The 22,120-nt window shown below is 41.0% G+C and overlaps 4 protein-coding genes across 4 annotated transcripts; 2 read left to right on the top strand and 2 right to left on the bottom strand.

Moving 5' to 3' along the window:
- The first annotated feature begins 1,578 nt into the window (after window positions 1-1,578).
- Window positions 1,579-4,035, top strand: LOC119189384 (proteasome subunit alpha type-6-like). The gene is made up of 5 exons (XM_037438824.1): window positions 1,579-1,762; window positions 2,786-2,962; window positions 3,072-3,187; window positions 3,277-3,590; window positions 3,913-4,035. The coding sequence occupies exons 1-5, from the start codon at window positions 1,687-1,689 to the stop codon at window positions 3,968-3,970; spliced, it is 741 nt and encodes a 246-aa protein (XP_037294721.1). The 5' UTR covers window positions 1,579-1,686; the 3' UTR covers window positions 3,971-4,035.
- Window positions 4,022-6,500, bottom strand: LOC119189383. Its single transcript, XM_037438822.1, has 3 exons — window positions 6,366-6,500; window positions 5,401-5,675; window positions 4,022-5,099 (listed from the first exon to the last, which is right to left on the bottom strand). Exons 1-3 carry the CDS (start codon window positions 6,427-6,429, stop codon window positions 4,197-4,199), a joined length of 1,242 nt encoding a protein of 413 aa, XP_037294719.1. The 5' UTR covers window positions 6,430-6,500; the 3' UTR covers window positions 4,022-4,196.
- Window positions 6,501-6,884: 384 nt separating this feature from the next.
- On the bottom strand, window positions 6,885-15,161 carry LOC119189385 (ras-related protein Rab-10-like). The gene is made up of 4 exons (XM_037438825.1): window positions 14,915-15,161; window positions 14,551-14,750; window positions 12,792-12,881; window positions 6,885-9,892 (listed from the first exon to the last, which is right to left on the bottom strand). Exons 1-4 carry the CDS (start codon window positions 15,039-15,041, stop codon window positions 9,698-9,700), a joined length of 612 nt encoding a protein of 203 aa, XP_037294722.1. The 5' UTR covers window positions 15,042-15,161; the 3' UTR covers window positions 6,885-9,697.
- Window positions 15,162-15,336: 175 nt separating this feature from the next.
- Window positions 15,337-21,925, top strand: LOC115455200 (cohesin subunit SA-1). Its single transcript, XM_037438803.1, has 12 exons — window positions 15,337-16,013; window positions 16,098-16,268; window positions 16,702-16,906; window positions 17,909-18,258; window positions 18,471-18,649; window positions 18,824-19,040; window positions 19,311-19,442; window positions 19,835-19,954; window positions 20,169-20,327; window positions 20,512-20,889; window positions 21,146-21,340; window positions 21,410-21,925. The coding sequence occupies exons 1-12, from the start codon at window positions 15,534-15,536 to the stop codon at window positions 21,632-21,634; spliced, it is 2,811 nt and encodes a 936-aa protein (XP_037294700.1). The 5' UTR covers window positions 15,337-15,533; the 3' UTR covers window positions 21,635-21,925.
- The last annotated feature ends 195 nt before the right edge of the window (window positions 21,926-22,120 follow it).

Below are 22,120 nucleotides of genomic sequence, written 5' to 3'. Positions count from 1 at the left end.
AAGTTGTTTTTTAAAAAATGAGTAAAATAAATAAATAGGGAATATTTTCAATTATAACTTATAGAGTAGGAAATATGTATTCTGACTATAAAAGATTTTTCACCAATAGTATCAAGTACGATAAATAGTCTGCAAAGTATAAAAAAATAAAAAAACGTTGAACATTTCGAAAAAAATTGGCGGCATTTTAGAGTTGTATTTACCATGGAAATCGTATATCCTCTGTGTTCTCCTGAGATACTTCTCCTCCTGGAGTTGTCTGTCGACCTGTGCCTGTTTCTCTCGAGCCTCCAGGACCTCGAGGAACGACGAAAACAATGATTTTCTTTCGCTGGTGTTTGTAACGGTTTCTTGCATGTTGATAACAAAAAATTTGGCGCTATCTAATTACAACTAAACAGACTTCTTGCTATTGGCAATTAATTAGCAAAATACTAATGGTTTATTTCAAAATTAAAAGGGTTGAAACAAACGAGATCATAAAATAAACCGAACTCAAATTCAAAATTGCACAACCTTCACCCGCGCCTCCCTATCAACAACTGATCATAGACAAAATGATAACAAAAGTCAACTTCAAAGCATAGATTTTTTAAATTTTTGCCGTTGGAAACGTGCTAAGGTTTAAGGCCATGCTGCCAGGTCATGAGTCTTACAAACCATAGACAAATCTATGCAAGATTAAAGTCTGTTCTAGTTACCTATTGTAGTACAAGATTTAAAACTATGGTTAAAAATACTTATTATGCCTCAGTATAAGAGAAGAATGTTATACATTAACCCCCTTATTCATAGACGTTTTTTATCGAACGATCGAGTAAGGCTGTGATAACAAGTCTGTTTCACAGTGCTGACGGCATGGCAGTCTTCGCAGTGCGTAGACGTAGGGTCGTTGTGATTGGCTAATATTGAAATACAACAATAATAACCAATCACAACGGCCCTATGTCCATTTTTTAGTGCCGTTGGGCACTGAGAAACAGGCTTGTTATCACAGCTTTACTCCGTCCTTAGATAAAAAACGTTTATGAATAAGGGGGTAAGGCGATACCTCAAGGTCCATTTTCATACATTTTGTTTCACCTTTAATCTGGGTAACTAAACAAGTATTGGCAAGTAAAGAATTTAAATTCACGTCTAGTTAGTGATTAGTTCTCGCAGTTGAAAAAAAAACGTAAAAATAATTAATAATCATGGATATTTCGGCCTTTAAAATTTCGTCATATTAAATTTCGTAATTAAATTTTAAAGGCCGAAATATCCATGATTATTAATTATTTTTACGTTTTTCTTTCAACTGCGAGAACTAATCACTAACTAGACTTAATAAAGCCAATTAAAAGGTAAAATGAATCGCCTTAAAGCATATGCCACTTAAATAATAAAGTATAATAAAAATAATATTTCAGTATGTATTGTTGTTATAAACCACTTAACGATAAGAATATGTCGAGAAATTTTATATAATGTGAATATTAGCATGTTTATAAATAAAAAAAACATTAACATCTAATCGAAATTATAAAAAAAAACACCATAATATTATTAGCAAATGAAAACGCGCTGATGAGATTTGAAAATTGAAATATTTCTTGTCTATGACAATATACATTTGCGGCTGTCAAATTGTCAAACTTGTGGAGGATTCGCATTGTGTTTTAGTTTTTTAACTTAAAAAATATAATAATGGCACGGGAAAGCAGCGCTGGATTTGATAGGCATATTACTATATTCTCCCCTGAGGGCAGACTATACCAAGTCGGTGAGTAATTTTAAAGTTTCGAGTTTCGACTCAGTGCAGTTGGCAACCAACGGTATGAAATAAAATTAAAAGATTCTTAGATACTAATTACACTGTATTTTATATGTAACTTAATTTAATATCACTCAGAGTAAACATTATTAGTAATCAACTTGAATAACACTTTCAATTTCTCAATATATAGAGTAACTTCATAGAAGTATAAAAGTGTGTAGTCATGCAAGTATAGGCTATGTTTGCGAATCTTGCCGCTTAGCTTATTGGTAGATGTTTTCGTGGCCACCCTTGCTTGATACCTTTCCTAGTATTAAAGTTCCACTGTGCAGTTTTCTAGGATAGATAGCAGCCTGTGTTAATTCTAGACTTGGTCTATCTGTGAACCAAACCTTATCCAAATCTATTTAAGCGTTTTTGCATTTGCCTCTAACAAAACATTCAAAATCTTTACAAACATTCACATTTTAAATACTAGGTAGGTAGTATAGAAGCACTTGTCCTGCTATAAAAACTCGTAAACCACTGGAACAATCTAAATGACGCCAGCACCATTTACATTAAAAGATCAAATTATTCCCATGGAAGTAAATTACCAACATTAAAACTATATGTTTTAAAACATGGTCTATGTGCTTGACAAATGTTGTACCAAGTCCATTGAACAGTTGCTGTGCTTACTTCAAAAAAACCTCACATTTTCAAAAACATTTTGTATTTCCAATATAACACAGCTCCTGTGTTATGGTTATGTGTATGGAGAACTAACTACATTTTTTCAATTAATGTTTTTATTTTTTTTATGATTTTATGCAACTTTATTGGTTGAGGATGTAGCCACACACACACCCATCTGTCCATGTAGTCATGTTTCTAACCTGGCTAGGTTCAAGGAGAACCTAGGCTCATCATTCTATTATAACAAATGGACTATAACCACTGTTGAACTATTTGATATATTATACTATTCCAGTCTTTGGGCCTCAGATCATTAGCAAACAGGCATTATAATATTATTGTGTTCTGTAGAATATGCCTTGAAGGCAATAAACCAAGGCGGGCTCACATCGGTGGCGCTGCGTGGCACGGACGCGGCTGTGGTTGCGGCGCAGCGCAAGGTGCCCGACCGATTGCTCGATCCCGCCTCTGTCACACATCTGTTCCACCTTACAAACAACATTGGCTGTGTAATGACTGGCATGATCGGTAAGCATTACAATGTAGCAAGCACACATCCTGGAGAACAGATACCTCATAACATCACTTGAACAAGATTAGATTAAAAATGTTAAGAGTATAAATGAACTGTTTGCAGCGGACAGTCGGTCGCAGGTGCAGCGAGCACGCTACGAAGCGGCTAACTGGCAATACAAGTATGGGTGCGAGATACCCGTGCACATCTTATGTCGCCGCATTGCCGATATCTCGCAGGTGTGTTCTGGTTTCCATGTGTTTTATTTTAAAATTATTTCATTCTTATTTTACTAATAAAAGGTAATGTTTTCATCGGAACTCTACAGGTGTACACGCAGAACGCGGAGATGCGTCCGCTGGGCTGCAGCATGATGCTGATCGCGTACGACGAGGAGACCGGGCCAGCCGTGTACAAGACGGATCCGTCAGGCTATTACTGCTCATACAAGGCGGTGGCGGCCGGCGCGAAGGCCACGGATGCCAGCGCCTATCTCGAAAAGAAGTTGAAGAAGCGCGCCGACCTCTCCGCCGACGAGGCTGTACAGCTCGCCATCTGCTGCCTCTCGCAGGTGCTCTCCGTCGACTTCAAGTCCGCTGAGATTGAAGTGGGCATTGTCACCAAGGACAACCCACAGTTCAGGTATCATTATCCATACTTTATTGTAGCAATTTATATTGAGTGCAGTTGTTTTTTTTGTGTTTTAATGTTCCACTTATATGTTCGAATACTATAAAAAAGGTTATACTTGTAAACTTTTATGCGCGTGAAGGAGTTTTTCTGGCATATTTAAGGTAGCCTATCCCCTTCCCAAGATCTCCGTCATACCAAATTTCATCAAAATGCGTTCGGAATTTTTGAGTTAATAGCGTTTAAACAGACAGGCGCGGTGGGGACTTTGTTTTATAATATTTAAGGATGTGTATATTATATATTATATTCCAACTAGAGTTTGTTTTTACAGAGTGCTACCCGAGAGCGAAATAGATAGACATTTGACAGCCATTGCTGAGAAGGATTGAAGAATAGGTTTTGGTAATTCAAATACATTATAATTTTTTTTAATAAAGTTCTTTTAAAAATATAATATTGTTTCTTTTATTGAACAAACTGTTGATATTATATTGTAAGTATTTCAATACTTAATTTTCTTGAACAGAAAAAGCTTGCGATAACGACATTTCTTTCGCGACATTGATATTTTAATAGGTGAACCCGATAAGGAGTCCGTATTTTAGTAAAATAGTTCTAAACAAAGAGGTTATTATTGAGCATGCCGGCGACCCCGGCGTCGACCTGCACTTCGTCGAGCGGCATCTCGGACACGACGCTGGTGAAGTTGTGCAGATGGCAGCAGAACACGAGGCCCTGCAGCGGGCACTCGTAGTTGCGGTGGCGGCGCAGCTCGTGCAGCCACGCCACGCCGCCGCACGCGCTGTCGCAGAACACCGCCGCGCGCACCTCGCTCACCGCCACGAACGGGTCGTTGAGCAGCACCAGCGCCACGCCCGCGCGCCGCGCCCGCGCCACCACCGCCGTCCACACGAACCGCGGCACGGGGAAGCGCCGCGCCGCGCGCAGGAACACCTCCGCCCGCGCGTGGCCCGTGCGCAGCGACAGCACGCCGTGCGTGCCCGCGTACACCTCCAGCTCCTCGTGCGGCCGCGCCATCTCCAGCAGCTTGGCCACGTCCCGCTGCAGGTGCCGCAGGTTGCCCTCCGCCACCGACTCCCACACCGCCACTTTGTTTGACACGAAGTCGGTCACGCGCATGTTCTGATCTTCGAAGTAGTGTTTGCTGAGCAGGTTGGCTGACGTGAGTTTCTGTGCGGCGAACGAGTATTTATCGTGCTTGAACAACTCGTGAAGCCGCCGGTTCATTCTCGCGTCATCTGAATACAGTTTCTCTGCGTCATGGCGGGTTTTCGCGTCGAACATGTGGTTGAAGTTTCCAAGGAGGCTGAGCGGCGCGGTGTGGTCCTCGTGCGGCGGCAGTTGTAGGTGGTTCCTGGCAGCGTTGGTGACGTGCATCCTGATGGCCACGGCGCGGTCTTCGTCGTAGCAGACGGTCGCCAGGTGCCGCACCGTGCCCGTGATCGGCTCCCGCATCTGGTACGCTCGCCCCTGATACGGAGCTCCACATCGGTCTACCTGAGATAAACATGTTCATTAGAGGCTATCTTAGTTAAGGCATTCTTAGTGGATCGAACTGAAGTATTGATAAAATATAAGAAATAAGATTTTGATAATATTGTGTCTTCTAAGGCTTTCATGATGTAAAATAATTTTGTTAAGATTTTACAAACGGGATTAATACATGTTTTATAATTTAAAATAAAGTAATTTTAGTTCTTTTAACTAGATACCTTCATAATGTAAGTAAAACAACGGTATTGCAATATAAATGCCTGTGATATTGATGATAAGCACGCAGTCAGTTGTGGTGTGTTACCTGGTGCAGCACGTCCTCGAACACGCTCTCCTGGCAGCCGAGCTCGAGCAGGTGCCGCAGCTTGCGGTCGAGCGCCACGCGGTAGCGGCCCGCCTCGCACACGGCGCGCAGCGACTCGTGCAGCGGGTAGGCGAGAACTTGCCGCCCGCGCACGCCAGCGCGAGCTTCCTCGCCCGCGCGCGCGCGCACCGACCCGTTGGCCGCGCGGTGCGACGTCACCACCGGCATGTTCTCCGGCACGCACTCCGCGCACTCCAGCTCCATCACGCACGGCGCTGCACATATCTTACAAGTTTACGCATCTCACTAATCTACTAGTCAGCGACGCAGACCTTGGATTACACAGCATCTCGCTTTATAAGAAACACAATATTATGTAGAAGCTGTTAGAAACTAGTGCCTATAGGTGCCTAATTAATATGATAAAAAAAACACGACAATAAGCAAAGTATGTGTGATCTGTCAACAGGTTTGTGTGACCTACAGAAATTGTATTGTATGATTTATCTTAATATAATGTCCAGTAATAACAGTGGACATGAAATCCTGCAGACCGCAACATGCCACTGCTGACACATCGTACCTTGCTGCAGAAAAAAATAACATTTTGCGTTGTTTTATAATACACCAAGGTCTAACGAAAACCTTTTATCACCAACCTTTAATCAACATTATTTGACACCCAACAAATACAACAAATCAGGGGCCTTATTCTCTATGCCACACGTTATTTTGACAGAACGTAACAAGCACGTAACGCACCGCGTCAGGTTAAAGACAATAGAAATTGGCATACAGAATACCATTTCACGCAAATTTCACGATGATAACACAACATGGTCACGTTACGCGTTTACAGTGACATACAGAATAAGGCCCCAGTGCGACAGCGGCTTATTTTTACCTCTCGACACAAAAGGCGTTGAGATATAGTATTATTATAAAAACAACAGGTGCAGACTTACGTTCCGAGAGAAGCGCCAGCTGGAAGCAGAACGCGGACAGCGCAATAATCTTGAGGGACGCCATGAGGGACGTGGGTCCGGCGCGACGTCGGGCAAGCGACTGCTCTCGATAATTTGCACTCTGACACCGCGCCCGATAACGACGGGATGTGCTTCCAAAGATTAGTTTTATTACCTTATTATTTACTAATATAAGAAACAATAGGATCCACTCCATTTTAAATCCTTTAACCGTAAAATAACACGTTTTCTACCTGCTTAAAGAATCTGCTTAGGATTATACATAGTTTGTCCTTGAGGATAGGTTCCTTTGTTACTAAACTAACATGCGGAAACAAATCTCAAATCAATATTTTTAACCCATTCTTTAGTCAGTTCATCTCCAGACACGGGCGGTATACATACTCGATGTATACCTACTGTCATTTTTCAGTTTACATTACGATGTCCTGTATCTGTATTGATATGCCATTGTGTTACAATTATAAACTAGGGATAATCGTAATAAAACACTATCACTTTCCGATAGGTATTTTAATATGAACATAATATACAAATGCCGATGTTTATTTATAAAAGCGGGTACAAACCGACGAGACATACGACACACCGTACAATAAAATATGAATCCATTCGACCAACGCCCGTCGCATTACGATACACGAATACATTTCTTAAATTATCTATATCATTGAGGTGTCGTCGTGCCGAACCAGACCGCCCATATCAGGCGCTGGCGGTATAGTTTGTGCTCGCAAGTCACTGGTGGCATATTGAATCAAATCAAGTCGTGCGTGTTCAAACAGCGTTATCGTCAACGAATTGATCAGGCGGGTTAGTCGGACACAAGTGATCAAAAGGTACCCAGAATTTTTAGCATTATCCATATGCCTGGCATCACTAGTCCATCATTGAAAAGTCTGACAAAACCCATTCGACCCAGACAGCGTCTAATTTAGTTAGGCACAAATTCTAAAAAGCCAACGTTAAGCGGCTTTACCGTGACGGCTGGCAACACTAAAACATAAACATTAAGTACAGACATAGGAACAATCCAGAATGACCACCGCGGGTCACTATGCAAGCATTGGTCGGGTTCGGCACGACGATACGATTAATTCTATTACAATGGTTCGCTATCTGTATAAAATGTATAAATGTGAGCGGAACATAAACGCGTACACGGCGCGTGTGGCTCACGGATATGTAACGCACGCCGGTAGAGACAGCACATATACCAAATGCAGGGGCAAAATGATATATTCACTAGACAACATTAGACTGCGCTGAGTTATTTCATTTTATTAGTCACGAATCCTGGTAGTGCTTCTACACTGCGCGCCTGTCAGCCATCGCCGGGACGTGCCAAAACAAACGAGCTACAACGCCGCGTACGAAGCGATAATCGCGAATCAAAATTAAAAGTTAATTAACTAGTTAAATAAAAAGATAATTGTGACTGCAGTATTTTCAGTACTAGTTGTAAACAATGTTAACAAATATTTTACTAATTTCATGAAAAGCTTTCTTACAATAACAATAGTTAATTGTGTGGTACTTACTCCATTTTTTCAAAAGTTAAATGTTTACACTATCTACAAGTTGTACTGAAAATACTCAGGTATTATAATTGAAACAGCAGGAGCATATTGAACGGCGCATGGACACTTCACAAGCGAAAGCACCGGAACTAAAAAGTCCGCCGCGAGACGCATGCCTCGGCGCGCTTCACCACATTGACACAATCAATTGATATGCCGTGCGTACTCTTTTTTATATGGTCCATAGCGACAAGCGGCATGCTTCACCACAACGCTGATGAGCCTTCCAAAGGTGAAATGGGTAAAAGTCAAATGAGTATCATGCGTCTCGCGAACGAAAATAACTACTTACATTGAAAGAGTAGAGTTGGGACAAATGTTACATTCACCTGGCACAATGGCGCCACATTACTAAGGCATCAATCCCACAACGAGCAATTAGTCCAGAGTTCTTTTTTTTAAACTGATGTACTCGGCTAATTTTGTGTATTGACTATTGAGCCGTCACATGAACATTAATATGTAGAATTCCAAAGTCTGGACCGGTCGAAGTGGGACGTAAGCCTTAATATAAATCTCTCAATCGTTCACAAATTCTTACATAATGTATTGCACGTTTGTAAACGCTTTATTATTGCGGACAACAGTGTTTATTCGACACTTCCCTACAGTTAACTTACGCGATGAACAGCAACATTCATCACTACAAGCGAAAACGCATTATTTAAATTTTTACTTTGTTGTAGTGCGTACAGGTTCTATAATTAGGAGAACATCGGTACAAAACATTTTTAGTGGATATTTAACAGTTATTACCATCGCTCGATAGATCAGTATTATCAGAATTTCCATGGCTACAACACCAATATTTTAAAATATTATTTCCTATTATTTAAAAAAAAAAAACATGTCCTTGTGGTGATAATTGTTGCGTCTGTATATAAAAATGGAATTATAATTTATGAACTATGGATATCAAATATTGTATTGTATTGCTAGTGAACAGTTGGTATTGCTCTCTAAAGTTGGTCTATTCCGCCCTCGTATAAGCCGTATTCCGACACCTGCCTCGTTTCTAATTTACTCATTGTGAGTACTGAAGTGGTGCAGCCGAGCCTGGCTCCCCTACGGTGCAGTACTGGCGCAGTCTAAATATTCATACAGCCTCTTATAGACTTATTTTATCACGTAGTGCGAGCACGTCGTGGGTGCCGCCCACGTTCCAGTCCCAAATATTCCACACGATAACCTCGTGGAGAATCTCTAGACGGCAGATTGTATGAATGTTTAGACGGCGTGGTCTGCTTATCATTGTGTGTGCGTTAAACATAACGGTACAATAATTTAAGTTGAGACACATCCGCTAAAACTAATAGACAATATATAATTCTCCACCGCCCGCCTCCTAAGTCGAGTTTATATTTTCTAACGACACTCCATAATCTAAACATTTACAACGACGATGAAGCGTAACACAAGAACAAGTTTGAGACTAAGGTTACAGGGCACAGTATAGTCACCTAGACTACGAGCTCGCCAACATATCGACAGAAGATAGAAAAGTGACAGAACGTCCGCGCGCTACAACACCGGTGCGAAGCGCAGCAACTTTACTCTTAACCTAAATGACTCGTGCTTAAAGTAAATTACAAAACGCGATGTCAAACATGTCATCTGATTGGAAATATAAATCGATTTGATCCCACGGTTGCCCCTCGAGTCCGCGGCGAGTGACGAGCGCGCTGAGCGGCGTGGGTGCGGGCGGCGGGGTGCGCGGGGCGGGGGGCTCGCTTACGTGCAGCAGGCGCGGGCGGGCGGCGCGCGGGACGGGCGGCGCTCCACCGCGATGCGCGAGTGGTCCGCGTCCGCCTCGCGCCCCGCCGTCTTGTCCAGGATGGCCTCGGCCAGCTCCGAGAACGCGCGGTCGATGTTGATGTTGGCCTTTGCGGACGTCTCCATGAACCGGATGCCGTGCTCGCGGGCGATCTGTAAACACCCAACACACACTAGAGCTTATTGTCTTCTGCAGGAATTACCTTGACTGAAATCCCCACCCGAGAAAAATCGCACCGTGACCAGACGCACCCTTGGAAGACGAGAGATTTTTTTGTCTGTGTTTTTTATACTCAAGCAATGTTAAGTTCGAGCGATATTCGGAACCGAAGTAATTATTGAATCAGTTATTTAAAGCTGCTTTATAGGATTTCATTGTTAACTTTAACGCTCCTTTTAACGGGGAACGCATTTTGGTCATAAAGGATGCCTATGTCCAGTAGTTGGGCTGTGGAACAATGAAATACAGAGCTAAATAGTACATAGAATATATTATATTTAGTTAAAAATATACTTAATTATAAGTGACTATGTTTTGATTCCAATAAACAATTAGATAAAACACGTTCGAATGATCTTCATACATATACATACGCTCATTCATGCCATTTATCCCCGAAAGCGTATGCAGATGCGCAACTGAATTTTCCGCCGAGTGTATTCCGTCCCAAGATGTGAGAAGGGGTCAGATTATTGCCACAGCGAGCCCAAATTCTAAACTCCGGGCTTGGGTAGAAAACCCAATATCGCTTTGCCTATCGCGAAGACCGAACCCGAGACGTTAGCTCTGCAGTCGTACCGTAATACAACTTCGCCACCAAGGCAGCATGTGTTCTTAATACATAGATATAGCCAAACACATAGCCATACATATAGTCAAATAACGTTAGCGTAACAAAAAACTATATACCGTTGCTATTTTATTAGAGTGCGACGTTTATACCTACGAGTCGACGAGTGATTAATTCTACTGCGAAAATAAAATTACTGTGAAGTTTAACAAATTGGAAGTAAGAATTATTGTTGTCTGTCACGATCGTGCCAGACGGACGGCTACTTGCGCAAATGGAACACAAACTGATCTCAGTTATAGTACTAGTTAACAGATAAAGTAATAACTGTAACAGAAACTAATATTTTTTTCTTAAAAGGGTGCAAAACTTCCCCCAGTCGAGAAGGGACAGCCAAAATTATTTTTCAGAACTTAGGTATCATGGTTTACTTCCGTTATTTAATTAAACATGCCCCTCGGTGAAATCCTACGATAACGCGCTGCGCGCATCCGTTCAAGAATCCGCTGCTGTCAGCACAATGAATCATTGCCATATTTCATAATGATCACAAAAACACGTCCGTCACCAGAGTACCAGCGTAGAATGCTTTAAGGATATCTGTCATGTTTGATGATACACTTCTCATACCGCATGCTCTCATCAATCCACGCGCGTCTTATAGGCAGCCATTGTGTATATACAGTGGCATGTAACTATAAGTACTTATCTACAAACTGAGAGGATAAACATTCTCGATGTGCAGAACATTATCACACAAAAGAACAGCGGCTCGGTATCCCCGCGCGGCGGGCACCGACACGCACACAGCGCCAGTGAGTCAGTGGGTACGTGTGTAATGTGTGTGGACGATAATTAATACTGTTTTCACTTTATATTAACACATTCGAGTACCAGCAGCGAGCACATAGCGCGCGGTTACTACGCGTGTGAATTCGTACGATATTTGTCAATAGATATTTCATGAACTTTTCACTATAAGCTTTCTTTCATGTAAGAAATGGCACAGCGGCCAGTGAGTCGGTCATAAGAAGGGGGCAGTGGGTTTGGTTGTATGTTTGGTTAAAACATACAAGTATTCAAACCAAGACTATTACAGAATATAGATAACCATATAAATAATTGTAATTTAATGTTCTATATGGTGTTGCTCTAAGATGTTTTTATTACATAGATACGTTGTCCGAGCTCAATAGTGGCAAGACGAAAGTAAGGTAATGGACGAAAGTAAGTAATTGCCCGACGTAACGGCCAATGAGCGTGCGGATTAACATTGTTACGTAACTGTCGATGTATATATATCCTTTTCTAACAAATGTATGGTGAATCTTTTTATTCTTTCTTTGAGCCAATTTGTAATTGTATGTCCAGTACGTGAATATAGCAAATAGTGCGCCGTTTTTATGTGCCATTTTGTTAGTGTATGACGCGTCTATTTGTAAAACGTCATTGGTGTTGCTACAGTTTATCGACGATCGTATCGTTTATCATCAGGCGAGCAACATGCTCGTCTCGTCATTTAACTACAGTCAGTATAAATATAGAAAAAATGGCGACTAAACTATCAAGTCATTTAGAATTGTGTAGTAAACATGCTGCTAAATATAAGGTCACAATCTACTACTCAAATGACCTCATCGTAACAAAATTCGACAGTAATTGTAGTGTTTGTGCTGATTTTTTATCCGTTATTGTAAACAGAATGCAGAGACCGAGGCCGCGGTTTCGTTCGCGCGTCAAGGGAACGCTCTCTTGACTAATGGAGCTTATGTTTAGGTTTTTTGCTAATTATATCTAGATTAATGGAAAAATATATTCGGGATTCCTTCATGCCTTAGGTATTTGTAAGGTATATATAATTGACTGCCTCGGTGGCGTAGTTGTATTGCATGTCCGGTACAATAGCGCTCTGAGGTCCTGGGTTCGAATCCCGGGTCGTGCAGTGATATTTGGGTTTTTCTGCTCAGTATCAGCCCGGAGTCTGGAATTTGTGCCCGATATGGCGATAGGCTCGCCCCCTATCACATCATGGGACGGAACATACTTGGCGAAAAGTGGGTGCCCTAGTTGCGCCTCTGCAAACCCCTTCGGGGATAAATGCGTGATGTTATGTATGTATGTATGTATATAATTTTCCATCCTACATTATGGTAAAAAATATGGTAAAAATGCCTTTGCCAGGCAGAAACAAAAGAGCTTTATAAATTTTAATCAAACTTATTTCTGTATAAAAGAATTACGCTATTTCAGTATACACTCACCGCCTCCCCGCGCTCCTTGCTGACGACCCGCTTCTCTTCCATGTCGCATTTGTTCCCTAGGATCATCTTCTCCACATCTTCATTCGCGTGCTAGAATAGTAACAACATAATAACCACACACTTTTACAATTAAACTGCATGATACACTACAATTTTAGTACATTCTCTGTAAAATTGTATATGTATTAGTGGCACAATTTAATCTGCCTACTAATAGAATGAATACTGTTGCTCAACCAGAAGGGTATACTGTTTTCACTGCAAACATACTTGTTTCAAAATTATTAACTAGGCACTAGTTTTTGGTGCATTGGACCGTGCTCCACACAATTTGACAAGGTATACGAGTGGTTTGATGACCCACTTGTCTTGTTTATCTATCAAGTTAAGGAAATGGTGCATAAAATACACACTAGTTCAAAGAAATATTATTTGTATGATGATTGTGAATCACAATAAATCAATACTATGTGTCAGTCTGATAACATATAGGTACACTATCAAGTAGCCCTTATGATTTATTTCATTGTTAAACATCTTTTGTGTTGCCATAAACAATGCATAACATATTGTCTATACTTGGTACTATAATAGTGTATGGCCATGTTATCCAAATATACTATAGTATAATTTTATATTATATGTAATCAGGCAGGCAGTTGAGACCACTGATAATACTCGATCTCGCTATTACTACTGGTTTTCATTTCCTCCAGTATATTTTTAGAAATGTTTAATTAAATAACATATATATTTGTATCATTCATACTATGTTTCTATAAAAAATACTTTGATTATATATAATAAATTCAAGGTTCTTGAACATATTATAGGGTTACTGGCACAGAGGTAAGAGGTAAAATCATAATATATTGTATTAAAAAAAATTGTTAAATTTTCTATTGTTTAGGGGAGTGCCTTATTCTAAATTAAATGAGCGCTCAATATTATGAGATGGAAATAAGATTGTTAAACTATCACAATATTTATTTGTTATAGTCCCAACCAACTGCATTGGATATTAAGGCTTCTACTTATGTTTAAGAATCATGGGCTCATTGCCTATACAATGGTCTTACAGCATAACAGTATCATTAGATTTTTTTCCCTGGTTATTGTGCAATAAGTATTACCTTATAGTACCTCTGACCACCCATTGAACATACAGCTGTGACAGTATGTTTTGTTATTAAGTTTGATTGTATTTTTATCTATGCTAATGGAACTTTTGCACAATATTTCTAAAACCGGTTGATATTCACACATAAAATGTTTAGGATTTACATTAATTTAAGATTTTACAATTATAATGATATAGCTATAAAAAGTGTATGTTGATTTCCAACTTTTAAACTATACATATGTTTAATGATATTATTCTAGAACAAAATTATCAAATCCAACCAATTTATGTTTGTATTTAACAAAAATAATATAGCTATTTTCCTTGTTATTTAAATGTACATAAAGTATGTGCGGTAGCATGAGTAATGCCAAATTCATCATTGAGTGTGTAGGCAGATGTAAATTGTCTAGCCCCACCAATGGCATTGTAAATGTGAGATGATATTGGGCTGGAGTGGAAGCTTTTATCTCTAAAAATATTGTTATATATATTTTTAAGACCTACCAATATTTAAATTTGTCTAAGACTTTTCTAAAGTCATTGCAGGATTAACAACTTACAACCTAGAATATTTCAGAGGAAAGAGGATGGGTATACATTCTAGGATAGTATATTTAAGTTGTGGATACGAACCTCGTCTATATTTCGTAACCACTTGACGATGTCGTCAAATGTTTTCTCGTTGGTAATGTCGTATACGAGCATGATGCCCATCGCGCCGCGGTAGTACGACGTGGTGATCGTGTGGAAGCGCTCCTGGCCCGCCGTGTCCCATATCTGCAGCTTGATCTTCTTGCCGCGTAGTTCCACTGTTTTTATTTTGAAGTCGATCCCTAAAAATAACACTTTTGTTAGAGTTTTGGGTACCAATTGTCACAAACAAGTCATATTTTACAATAACTGCACGTAAACATAATTAATATATTTGACGTAACTTCTTCATTCCAAAATCCGAATTAAAGATATGAAATCATAAAAATACAAAGGTGGCTCCTACCGATGGTTGATATAAATGTAGTTGTGAAGTGATTATCTGAAAATCTGAACAATATGCAGGTCTTTCCCACGCCGGAGTCGCCGATGAGGAGTAATTTAAACAGCAAGTCGTAGGTCTTTTTGGCCATTTTATTAAATGTAACGTTGGATTAAGTAAAAATTACGAATCTACAAGAAAGTCATTCAATTCCGAATATGACAGATTATTTATTGGACTGCCAGCCCAAATATTTCAGTACAGAATGATGTCATTTCGTTCAATAATACGTTCGGATACACGATTAACATCGCCTTTGGTAATACTACGATATAAAAAAAACAATCGACTAATCGAAAAGTGTGCCATATAAATTAGGGTCTATCTATGGGTAACGCTACTGGTCTAGTCTATGGACTATAATGAATGTCAAATTCAATGAGAATTTGTAATGGCTGCCAGCGCGCGTCGTATTGATTTTTGCGTTACATTACATACAAAATCTTATACATAGTACAAATTACAACAGTGGGTACATATATATGCGCCTTAATGCATTTTCAATGTTGTATAAGCTAAAGAATGTGTGTTTGAGAAATGTGATGTATTTTAGTTAAATTTTGTGTTAAGTTTACACAACAATATGCATCGTCGCGGCGGGAAACGCATCCGGATGGATGACCCTCCTCCGGAGTACGTGAATCCGATGACCCCGGCGACTCCCATGACTGATTATGGCGGCCAGTCTGTGCACGAGCCCGAGACGCCAAGCTATAGCGGGTTTAATGCTGGCGCGCCGGTAAACTCGACAGCAACTGAGGCGCCACGAGAGGAGGCTGACGAGTCGCATCATGAAGAAGAGGAGCCGAGATCACCATCGCCAACGCCCACAAAGCGTGTGACCCGCAGTCGCGGTAGGCGTGGAGATGGTGGGTACGTGGGTCGGCTGGCCGAGTCGCCACCACCGCCGCCGCTGCGCCGGCGTGGCCGAGGGGGCCGCGGGCGTGGCCGGGGCAGAGGTGCCGCTCCGCCACCGGCGTACTCGCCACCTCCCGTACTGCTGCCCGGTGACGACGAGAACAGTCTCTATAACATACTGAGGTTCAATAAGACTGCTATCAATGTGAGTTATTTCATAAGCTCTAACTTATAAACTGTTGTGATAGTAAAAGCACTTGATAAAGATTTTTTATTTGTTTTATTTTAGCAAGTAGTGGATATGTGGATTGAGGAATACAAGACAAACCGTGAGGTGGCATTGGTTCAACTGATGCAGTTCTTCATCAACTCATCAGGGTGCCGTGGGAAGGTCACACCAGACATGGCACAGATGGACCACACACTCATCATCAAAAAGATGACACAGGAGTTTGATGAGGTGATATATAGCATTTTCTAGATTTGTTATTAGTCAATGCTAATGCTAAAATAAAATTATTTTTATTTTTTTCTGTTATGTCAGTATGTCTATTGATACTGTAAACTACAGCATGAACATACTAGTTTCTGTATGATGTACTGCACAATCCTGCTAAAATTGTATATGGAGAGCCATATTAATAATACCTTTAATAATTCTGGTCTGTAAAAGTTACTTAAGGAGAGGATCAGTGTGGTGCACACCTGACAAATTCCTTCAATTTGTATATCATCCCAATGTACAATATAATAATTATTCTTAGGTTCATGGTTAATTATGGAAAGTCATTATCACTTGTCATCATGTGACCTGCTTAATTGTACCATCACATTATGTCTTGCCATTTCAAAGCTGAACATAAATAATGAATTCCTGCATTTATCTCTAACAGGAAAGTGGTGAATATCCACTGATAATGTCCGGACAGACATGGAAAAAGTTCCGCTCCAACTTCTGTGAGTTCATCCAGACCCTGGTGAAGATGTGCCAGTACTCCATCATCTATGACCAATACTTGATGGACAATATCATCTCACTGCTCACAGGACTCTCTGACTCTCAAGTGAGAGCTTTCAGACACACTGCCACACTGGCTGGTAAGTGCTCAGTATTTCTAATAGGAACTAGCAGCTGGCTTGTATTGTTCATTATTGTCTTATTGGTTTGCAATTGTAAGTGAAATTTCAGTTCTTTAACATTTTCATTACATACAATATAGTGTAGGGCTAAATCTGTAATGTAGGAACTAATTGGAAGAGGGAGACATTATTTCAGCTAATGAAAAGTTTAAAATTTTCCATATAACATCTGATTATAGCTGATGCCAGAGAGTAATTGAAAAGTGAAAGAACATGCCCAAAAAATGGTTTATATTTCACAAAAAATCTAGTCACAATAATTTATTTATATTTGGATAGAACTCTTAAAAACGGGTCTAATAAAATATCATTGAATATGAATAAATCATATTAATATATTTTGAAGAACTCCAACTTTGAGATTTTTATAATCTTATTTTACTTAAATATTCCAGTTATTTAGAACACTTGCAAAATATAAATGTTGTTACATTGGAATGTCGTCCCCCCCCCCCCCCCAAAAAAAAAGATGCCACTTTATTTGTTTCTGAGAAAAACTGTGATCCACAATTTTTTTAAGATTATTTTTTCAATTATCCTTTATATCTGCGAATGATAACTGATAGCTATTTATGTCAAAAAAAAATATCAGAATTCTTGGTAGTTACCAATTCCATGTCTTTTGATGAATCAATCAAGTTATTTTTATAATTTAATCTGCCAGAACATTTCTTTCTAGTTTTTCTTGTAAAACTTTTAATAATTCCTAACTTCATATTTTTACCACTTTATTATCCAATAAGTACAAGATTGGTTTGAATTTATTCCAAATTAAGAAACAGCACCCACATAAAATACCAAACAAATCCTTTCAGTGGTCACAGAGTGTTGTTAAACCATGAACCATAGAACTTAGTTACCGAGGCAGTTAATAAAAATTAAAATATACCCTTTTTTATAAATCCATCTATAAGTAAATAAATTTGTAATAGAATTTGAATGAATTATGATATTTGTTAGTGATGAAGCTGATGACAGCGTTGGTGGACGTGGCGCTTCTGACAAGTGTGAACTGCGACAACTGTCTTCGCCAGTACGAGGCGGAGCGGCTGAAGGCGCGGGACAAGCGCGCCACCGAGCGCCTCGAGGTGCTCGTCGCTAAGCGGCAGGAGCTTGAGGAAAACATGGAGGAGATCAAGAACATGCTCTCCTACATGTTCAAATCTGTGTTTGTGCACCGCTACAGGGACACGCTGCCTGATATCAGGGCCATCACCATGGCTGAGATAGGCATCTGGATGGAGAAGTTTCCAGCACACTTCCTTGATGATCTGTATCTCAAGTATATTGGCTGGACACTTCATGACAAAGTAAGTAACTATTGTGGAGACTCAAAATTGCATTATAGTACACTGAATTGATCCTCAAACCAAACATTTTCTCCCTAGATAATAGCTAAAATTGTAGAGTGGGAAAGCGTAAGGGAGAAATGAAAAAAAAGTTAAAATGTGACTCAAATAGTAATATTATTATGAATATGGCAGTATCACTGTTAGTTATTGATATGTACATATTTCCATAGGTGGGTGAGGTACGTCTGCGTTGTCTACAAGCTCTCCAGCCATTGTATGAGTGTGAGGAGCTGAAGGGCAAGCTAGAGTTGTTCACATCCAAGTTTAAGGACCGCATCGTGTCTATGTCGTTGGACAAGGAGACGGAAGTCGCAGTACACGCCGTTAGGCTCGTCATTGCCATACTGAAGTGAGTGTTTAATTTGAATATTTACACGGCTATGGTGAAGTAAGGAAGAGTAGAACACCTTCTATGTGTATCCAGTTTATGTTCCGCTCTACCTTCACTGCTATTGGGCTGATATTAATAATTTATTTACACCCATGTGATGTTACGCGTTCTATCGAGTGTGCGGTGCCGCAGGATGCACCCAGACGTGCTGACGGACAAGGACTGCGAGAACGTGTACGAGCTGGTGTACTCGTCGTGGCGCGCGGTGGCGGCGGCGGCGGGCGAGTTCCTGAACGTGCGCCTGTTCCGCGCCGACGACGTGCCCGAGCAGCGCTCGCGCCGCGGCAAGCGCCGGCTGCCCAACACGCCGCTCATCAGGGACCTCGTGCAGTTCTTCATCGAGTCCGAGGTCATTATAACCACGCTATTTACTCTGTAATGTTATACATACCCAGTGAGGTAACGCCATGACGGACTCAATGCTACGGGTCTCTGGCTTGAGAAAAATGAGACCATTTAGAAAATGGACTTTCTGTGCATCAGGACTTAAAAAAATCTAAACAGATTTATGACAGGCCAAATTCAATTGATTTGCCACAGAACTTTGTGGTGTAGTTAGACTTCTATATTCATGATGAAACAAGTTTCACATGTATCACAATATTACATTTTCCAACAGTTACATGAACATGGCGCTTACCTGGTGGATTCGTTGATCGAGTCAAATCCCATGATGAAAGACTGGGAGTGCATGACGGATCTGCTGCTGGAGGAGGCGGGCCCCGGCGAAGAGGCGCTCGATAACAGACAGGTTATCTCTATTTTCTATATCTCAAGGGATACAACAGTGAATTTGATTTCTGTATCATAATAATTTTGTGTCACAGCAAAAAGTATTTATCTTGGGCTTTGGTCTTAGTACACCCAAATGTCTTGTATTTTTATTAAGTACTAGAATTGTTAGGTACTGTGTGACGAGGCTTCAAGGAGAATGTACAGTCCACACAGGCTCTAAGCAATCTTTTGGAATGATGCTGTAATGAGTTACTGCAGTGATTTCTTGATATTAATTCATGCAATGTCGCCTGATCTTATCTTACATTGATAAGGTAATATGGACAAATTGAGTGCATTAATTACACCACTATTCAATATGTTTGGTGAGATTTGGCTCGCGGACTGTACAATGTATATGTATCGCAGGAGTCGTCGCTGATCGAGCTGATGGTGTGCTGCGTGCGGCAGGCGAGCTCGGGCGAGCCGCCCGTGGGGCGCGGCGCCAGTCGCAAGCACCACCACATGCTCTCCAAGGAACAGGCCAAGGTAACGGAATCTTACACCTGATGTTATAGTACAGGACACAAATGTAGCTTAATCTGTTTTGCTCAGCTCTCCCAACAATATCGTTCCTCAACAACTCAACAAAATCCTTCATGTTGCCACCTTACATCGCTTTTCTCTTATATATTAGCACCATTCCAGTTTATCCGCTACATTTCCGTTAGTAGTTACGTTGTAAATGTGACTATCGTTGCAGGTGGTGAGCGATGACCGCGCGAAGATGACGGCGCACTTCATAGTGACACTGCCGGCGCTGCTGGACAAGTTCGGCGCCGACCCCGAGAAGCTCACCAATCTGGTCTCCATTCCACAGTACTTCGACCTCGAGCTTTACACGACGCAGCGGCAGGAAGCTGTGAGTCATTATTCTCTAAGTCATAGTTTATCGCAGTTTGTTTGCGGCACATAAGATGAAATGTGTACCGTAAAATGTTATCTAATTGATGTTACCTTATCTTTTCTGGCATAAATCAGTTCTTTTTGGAATAGTGCCTAAACATTTTCACTCACTTATTGCTTTTGGTACTTGATCCGTACAGAATCTGACGCTACTTCTAAACAAGATCCGCGATATGGTGAATGTGCAAACAGAGGCAGAGGTGCTGGAGACGTGTGGCCGCACGCTGGAGTTCCTCTGCTCGGAGGGGTGCTCGGTGTACAGCAAGTGCAATGTGGCGCGCGCCACCATTACCGACGCATGCGTCAACCGATACAAGGAGGCCATCGACGAGTACCGCAGCCTCATTGAAGGCGGGGAGACGCCCGACGCGGACGAGGTGTTCAACGTGATTAACTCGCTGCGCAAGGTCTCCATCATGTACATGTGCCACAATCTCAACGACACCAACATATGGGACTCTCTCTTCGAGGACTTGCCCAAGTGTCTCAAGCAGAATGAGACACAGATGCCGACACAGGTAACATATTATATGTTTTGATAGATTAACTATGTATGGTTTTGTCATATTGCCATGGTGTGCCAATTATGATTTGATTTGATATGATTTATATATTTATTACTTCAAAACTAATTATGTTATGTTGTTGTCATAGATTTGAGCAAAGAAGTTGGTTTTATAAAAAGCGTTGAAAAAGCAAATTTTTAATTTTTTTTATATAGTGAATAATATATTACATAATATAATAACAGTATTGGTTGGTGGTGTGCCGCAGGCGCTGGTGTACGTGGTGCGCGCGTGCTTCTACTCGCTGGTGTGGGAGCTGCACGCGCTGGAGGAGCGCGGCGGGGGCGCGGGCGGCGCGGGCGGCGCGGGCGCGGTGGCGGCGGTGCGCGACCGGCTGCACGCGTACGCGACGCACTGCAAGCTCATCGTGCGCGACGGACTCGCGCCCGAGCTCCGCGAGGAGGTACCCGCGCGCACACTACTACATACGGCTGATAGTTCTGTACGTACTGACACTGTCGTAAACACCTAGGCGTACACGAGCCTGTGCGACCTGCTGATCTTCTTCGCGGAGAACCTGTACGCGCTGCACCACGCCGGCGAGCCCGCCATGAAGCAGCTCGTGCTGGAGCCCGACAACGAGCTGTGCGACCTGCTCAACGACTTCATACAGGAGTTCGTCTTCGTGCACCACAACTACGGTAATTACACTACACACACTACGCGGTGCACACGGCCACTAGTCACATTAATATAACATCCCGTGGTACTGAATATATACATTTTTCATACATAGTTTCATGTGAACTAGAACTTATAATTTCACAAAATGCAGTTACTGGATGATAATACACATAAGGTTAATATTTACTGAACAAAACATTTACTTGATGATAAACCATGACAAAAGGCATACTACAGTCCGCGCGCAAGCTCCGCGAAATTTTAGGGATCTTGACATAATAACTTAATACAGTGAGTTATTCAATATTCCGTAGATAAATGAAGCTGGTGAGGTATATCATATTTTTATATATATGTATTCGATGCTGAATCATATTTTATGATTAAATATTTTTTACTGACCTAGTAATGAAAATGTACATACACAATATACATACATGTATGTGTATTTATGTATATTATGGATTTTGTGGTTACAATCAATGATCATCAAACCAAATGAAAAAAACATTGTGTAGTAAAAAGCTTACGCTATGTACTGGTTTTGCCTAGTCCGTAG

This window comes from Manduca sexta, chromosome 15 (genome assembly GCF_014839805.1).
Source record: "Manduca sexta isolate Smith_Timp_Sample1 chromosome 15, JHU_Msex_v1.0, whole genome shotgun sequence".
Classification (NCBI taxonomy): Eukaryota; Metazoa; Arthropoda; class Insecta; order Lepidoptera; family Sphingidae; genus Manduca; species Manduca sexta.
The sequence above is the reverse complement of the archived record's forward strand: the minus strand, read 5'-3'. Positions and strand labels throughout refer to the sequence as shown.

Excerpts from the sequence above, each read along its gene's own strand:
- LOC119189384 (XM_037438824.1), top strand. The coding sequence starts at position 1,687 with ATGGCACGGGAAAGCAGCGCTGGATTTGATAGGCATATTACTATATTC. Across the intron at positions 1,763-2,785 it reads GGGCAGACTATACCAAGTCG|AATATGCCTTGAAGGCAATA; the intron begins GTGAGTAATTTT and ends TGTGTTCTGTAG. Across the intron at positions 3,188-3,276 it reads GCATTGCCGATATCTCGCAG|GTGTACACGCAGAACGCGGA; the intron begins GTGTGTTCTGGT and ends GGAACTCTACAG.
- LOC119189383 (XM_037438822.1), bottom strand. The coding sequence starts at position 6,429 with ATGGCGTCCCTCAAGATTATTGCGCTGTCCGCGTTCTGCTTCCAGCTG. Across the intron at positions 5,676-6,365 it reads GCTGGCGCTTCTCTCGGAAC|CGCCGTGCGTGATGGAGCTG; the intron begins GTAAGTCTGCAC and ends AGATATGTGCAG. Across the intron at positions 5,100-5,400 it reads TCGAGGACGTGCTGCACCAG|GTAGACCGATGTGGAGCTCC; the intron begins GTAACACACCAC and ends TGTTTATCTCAG.
- LOC119189385 (XM_037438825.1), bottom strand. The coding sequence starts at position 15,041 with ATGGCCAAAAAGACCTACGACTTGCTGTTTAAATTACTCCTCATCGGC. Across the intron at positions 14,751-14,914 it reads TACATTTATATCAACCATCG|GGATCGACTTCAAAATAAAA; the intron begins GTAGGAGCCACC and ends TGTTATTTTTAG. Across the intron at positions 12,882-14,550 it reads GGTTACGAAATATAGACGAG|CACGCGAATGAAGATGTGGA; the intron begins GTTCGTATCCAC and ends TTACTATTCTAG.
- LOC115455200 (XM_037438803.1), top strand. The coding sequence starts at position 15,534 with ATGCATCGTCGCGGCGGGAAACGCATCCGGATGGATGACCCTCCTCCG. Across the intron at positions 19,955-20,168 it reads TCTCCAAGGAACAGGCCAAG|GTGGTGAGCGATGACCGCGC; the intron begins GTAACGGAATCT and ends CTATCGTTGCAG. Across the intron at positions 21,341-21,409 it reads CGCCCGAGCTCCGCGAGGAG|GCGTACACGAGCCTGTGCGA; the intron begins GTACCCGCGCGC and ends GTAAACACCTAG.